Source organism: Opisthorchis viverrini (genome assembly GCF_000715545.1).
Source record: "Opisthorchis viverrini unplaced genomic scaffold opera_v5_472, whole genome shotgun sequence".
NCBI classification, from domain to species: domain Eukaryota; kingdom Metazoa; phylum Platyhelminthes; class Trematoda; order Opisthorchiida; family Opisthorchiidae; genus Opisthorchis; species Opisthorchis viverrini.
Window position 1 is genome coordinate 258,162 of NW_008752131.1, and position 5,079 is coordinate 263,240.

The 5,079-nt window shown below is 44.7% G+C and overlaps 1 protein-coding gene across 1 annotated transcript; it reads right to left on the reverse strand.

Annotated features, from left to right (window-relative positions):
* Window positions 1-2,890: 2,890 nt before the first annotated feature.
* Window positions 2,891-4,129, reverse strand: T265_11280 (hypothetical protein; the record flags this gene model as incomplete). Its single annotated transcript, XM_009177896.1, has 1 exon — window positions 2,891-4,129. The coding sequence occupies one exon, from the start codon at window positions 4,127-4,129 to the stop codon at window positions 2,891-2,893; it is 1,239 nt and encodes a 412-aa protein (XP_009176160.1).
* Window positions 4,130-5,079: the final 950 nt, after the last annotated feature.

Sequence of the window (5,079 nt, forward strand, 5' to 3'; positions counted from 1 at the left end):
CCACCCAGAAAGACTCGCCTTAGATACGCAACATTTGTGGTTGCCACCTGTGAACCCTATAGGGTGGAGGAATACTGTATGCGAGGAAATCGTGTCAATTCTAGATTTCACCGAATGGTGCGGCCTTACACCAACTGGAATTAATCTTTGTTGTTACATTCCGATGGGGACACCTGGGCGTTTCCGCCGACACCAGTCAATAATGATAAGGGTGTAACTGACTGAAGAAGTTTCCAGGGCGGCCTTTGCAGTCCGAGAAAATTCTCGGACTGAAACTACTCAACGTTATCGTGAGTCTCCTCAATTACACCACGACGGCATTTATATGCATCGTATGGCATAGTGAGATTTTCCGGCTTCGGGTTCTGTTACGGCAACCTCTAGAAACCGTCTTTGCGGTGTAGTAGTTCTAGCTACCCAGTCCCGGAGAGAACACTATTCAAAACTCGCCACTTCCTTTTGTGCATGAGGCGCATTTCAGCTGAGAACATCATTCCTTAAGAGGCTATTATTATTCGCCTGAGAGTATTTCTCCAAAGAGGACATGCATACACACGGAGAACTCAACTACTTCGAAAACCTCAAGAGATTATATATATAGGATCTTTTATTCATAACACTAACTCCGGAAGAGCTAACTTTAGCAAGTATCTTCGAAAAATAGGCTGAGGGCGAAAGAGCCTTAGATTTCGAAAGGAATCTACATAGATGATTCAATGTTACACTAAAAATAGACCATGCTGGTGTTGCTAAAGTGAGACCGACCGATTGGTTTAATCCTTTTCAAGACAATATGTCCTTTAGGATGATCACCGTAAACCGAATTTCCGCAGTTGGCCCGTGAAATTGTATTTCAATGGTGAGCTCCTTCCTTGGAGATAACAACCCAGAAGGGATCGCTTTCTGCTGGTCTCTCAAAGGACGGCAAATGTATGAGCACAGCCTTCTAATGCCTAAAATGTATCACTTCTAACCGGTCTTTTCAAGTGGTCCTCTAGGTGCAGGAAAGTGTAGTTCGTGAGATGCGCACTGTTGACGACTCCCAACAAGGATGAAACAGCTGTACAGAACTTTTCGATGTTTTAGCATATATTGATTTCACTTACAGGACAAAACCACCCCGACTACCATCAAGTATAGTAAATTTGAGCCATCCCAAAACATCACTTTCAAGAACGCACCAAGAATGTACTCCTTCGACTCTTCCAGGAAGAGTCCGACTATTCAAAGACCTCACACAGGACCGACCACAAGTTATATCACGTGAATTGGCATTTACAGAGGGGGATTGTAGCAGCCATACAGATGAAAACTGTGTTGGAGCTCCCAGCACCCTAGATGACAAGTGTTGTCCTCAACCTATGGTCCAGACCCATAAGCTCAGTACTCAAATCCTAGTCTTTGTTGGTATGGTATTTTGCATTATGAGGACATTCGGCTTGGCTCTTTTTAGGAGCTTAGGAAGTGGTTTCAAAAAGCACCACAAGGATATTAGTGAAATATACTCATTTGCAAACAAATTTGGCTTTGCGGGAAACTCACGTGGAACCCAGCTGAATCTCTCGTTTATGATGTTTAAGCAACTAAAATGTGCTGCACCAGGCCGCCTCATGTTTCAGCTGGTGCGATATCTGCGACTACCCTTCTAGTTCCACCTGTATCTGATGAGTACTTCTTATGTCATGAAAGCAGTGCTGCCAGAATTCCCTACACTAGTTAGCATTTCCATCCCTCGGAGCCTCCCAATAACAAGCACTTTTCATTGCGCTCGATCTGCAGCCAAGAATGCCCAACTCGAGCACAATTTGACATATATTGATATACGACCGAATAGACATGCATGTATCCCGAAAATTACTAACGGTCCTAAATCATTAGGTGAAGCAAATGTGTCCAATATTGTCTAACGATGACGATGGACTTTATTCTGGCATTGATGAAAAAAACAATGAGAATCTTCGCAATTCCAGAATGTCAGCCACAGGTCGTTTGCAAAAGTGACTGCGCTCGCACCAAGTCATAGCAAATGCATGGGTGAGTTTGCACGCTCGCAATGGACAGGACACAAGCTTCTCTTCGTTCAGTTTCATTTACTATGACCGTTACGCGTGCGTAGGAGGACGTATCACCTAGTAGTGCAACGCCGTAGGGAGCTTCAATGTTCTCGTGTTTCACTCTGCTCGTTTAGTTTCCAGTCATAGTATCTGTTCGAGCTTTATCCGCCTCACTTCTTTGCAATACGGTGGTAAAGCACAATTGCTCAGCACGAGTATCACTGATGATGAGCTGATAATCTATGTCCGTATACGATAATCTATGACATACTGTATTTGATAAGGTATCAGAAGAAATAGTCGGCCAAATTATGCCTCAACATACCTTGCTGTTCTGATTAGTGCTAGCGTCCTCTCAATATCCAAGTGAGTGCCACCCCCCTCCCCCCGGGGTGAGTGGTATCGCATTTGCGACACATCTTAGTACCAATATTCAACCACTCTCTAAAGTGGTTCCCAAGCCTGTCCTACCAATGTATTCTTAATGACCGATTGACCACACCGGTATGTCTTCAGATTTATTCATTGCGCTTAGTCGAGGTGCTCAATAAGTGGCTGCTTGTGAGACTCAAGTAATCCGCTAAATTGTGAGCATGACCAGATCCTCTTTAGGTCGTAAAAACAGAACAAGGTGACGAAACTTACACTGTAGTGGTCATTGTCAGGATCAGGCGAAACAAACGGAAAGTCTCCATCAGCGAGTAAAACAGCTGTTAGAGTGACGACTTCTGCAAAACAAGAGATCGACTAATGGATGAGCAGCATACATTTAACGCAGAATACGAGGAACAAAAGAAACAAAATATGACTGAAACAAAAGAGAAAAGTTACGAGTTTCAAGGTACCATGGGGAGCGCATCATGAGCGTCCAGAGAACCAGCGATCTTCTTATCATGAACCTTCTGGGGGAGCTCCAAAGAGGGTGTTGTGGAAGTATGGGTTGATAAGACGGAGTTCTCTGGCTCTACTCCTGGGGAGTCGGGAGACAAATTAGTACCATATTTTCCGACAATACCTCCCTCGTTTTTTGAGTCCGGCTTTCTCTGGGCCAAAGCAGCTGCTTGATCTACGTCACCCGCAGCTCCCCGGTGAGCGCGGAAACAAAATGGGGGACTACGGGTTATAACAAACTGCCGTTTGAGTAAAGCACTGACCTGAGCACAACCAGTAAATACAGTCTTGTGATCAGAACCAATGTCATAAAAATACCGCAGATTCGAAAGTTGGATACAAATACCCATTTCGGGGTCTGTTCGAGAGTTTTCCACGCAAAACACTGGCGGATCATTAACCGGAACGATTTGACTGTCAAAAAGAACCAGAGTCTGATTGAGAATGAACTGGTGTACAGAGTGGTCCATCCGACCGTCTACTGATGGCGAATTTTCGGGTATGAGAAATCCGGCAGTGTCCACTTGTTGTTTCTTAGGATGGTATGTTACGTTGAGGCAGAACCAGAGCTGATTGAGAATGAACTGGTGTACAGAGTGGTCCATCCGACCGTCTACTGATGGCGAATTTTCGGGTATGAGAAATCCGGCAGTGTCCACTTGTTGTTTCTTAGGATGGTATGTTACGTTGAGGCAGAAGTGGGCTGCACTGCTTTCCACAGTGGAGAACAGAACAAGAGGACCACATAGTCTGGTGGGAAGCTGACTCTGACAAACTTCTACTGGGATAGAAAGAGGACCACAGCAAACGCATGCATCACTCACCCGGCCACATAGACATCCAAACTGTGTTGCCGGGTTGGATGGTACAGGTTGTTGTTCCACACGTTTGGACAGTAACCTGGCATAGTTTGCATCAGAGGAAAGCAGGTCTTTCAGAACCGGGGACGTCACAAAAAAACTCGGGAAGAGCACCGGTTGGTTGGAAAATACAGTTTTCGGATACTTAGAAAGAATCGAAGGCGGATGAGAGGGCTGCAAAACAACCGAACCACCGGGGGGAATAAGGGCATACTGTGGGTGACTAAGTTCAGATGGGGTGGGTGGGCGTATGGTAGGTAAGGAGAGGTACAGTACACCAAAAATCACCAGAATTACGAGAAGAATGCGCTTCTTGTGATACATTGGAAGGCCATTGGAATCGATGAGAAGGGGTGAAAATCAAGTGTAGTTAGGAAGCGGGGTTTACAGACTTACATTCTCGCAACATGGAGTTCGAGCATTAGTAGGTAGTACGTGAGCATTGTGGAGAGATAAATGAAAAGATTTTGTGCATCTATCTTCGAATCCACCAATTTCGTAATGCCTCGAGAACAAAAAGTGGAAAAATAGTAACCCAGGAGGGATAGAAACCGTGAAGCTGAAAAGCAAAAGGACAGTGTTGCGAAATGAATGCTAAACAGTTAGAGACAGCAAGACCCAACATTCACTAGATGTCCCTTAGAACTCTTCTGAATGTCAGCTTTACATCGAATTGATATTAGCAATGAGCTGCTGACGACGGATGTGCTTTGATATCCATGTTTTTACACGAGCCTCTACGACATAGCTTGTGTTTGATGCACGCATCTTGGTTTCACTGACGCTTTTCGCCCTTCTTTCAGTCCTCACGCTTTTTGTCAGTCACTTTTCTACAGAGTTCCAATTCGCCCTTTGAAGTTGATGTACTAGAGCTGGATTAAACATTAACACAATATCTGGAATGTTTTCACCAGTATTATTCACGTTCTGTTCTGTTGGCACATGAAACGCCTTTTTAAAGAGACAAAACAACGGCGGCGAACGGGCGAGGATAGCCATTATGGGTACCTGGCTGCCATTCAAATACGAAGAAATGGGTTCCTAATGTAGAACTAGAAGGGGAGGATAGGAGTTTACTTGATCTAGATGAAGCGATTGACAAGGCATCTGAACCTTCAAGCATATCTGGGCATCGTTTTTGGAATGTCCTTAGCAGAATAGACGCAGCACCTTTATGAACTTAACATAAGACAAACACGGCATTAAAGGGAAAGATTTAACCGATCAGACAGTCAGCATGCCCAACGCTGGGACACCCATCCACATGTTCGGTT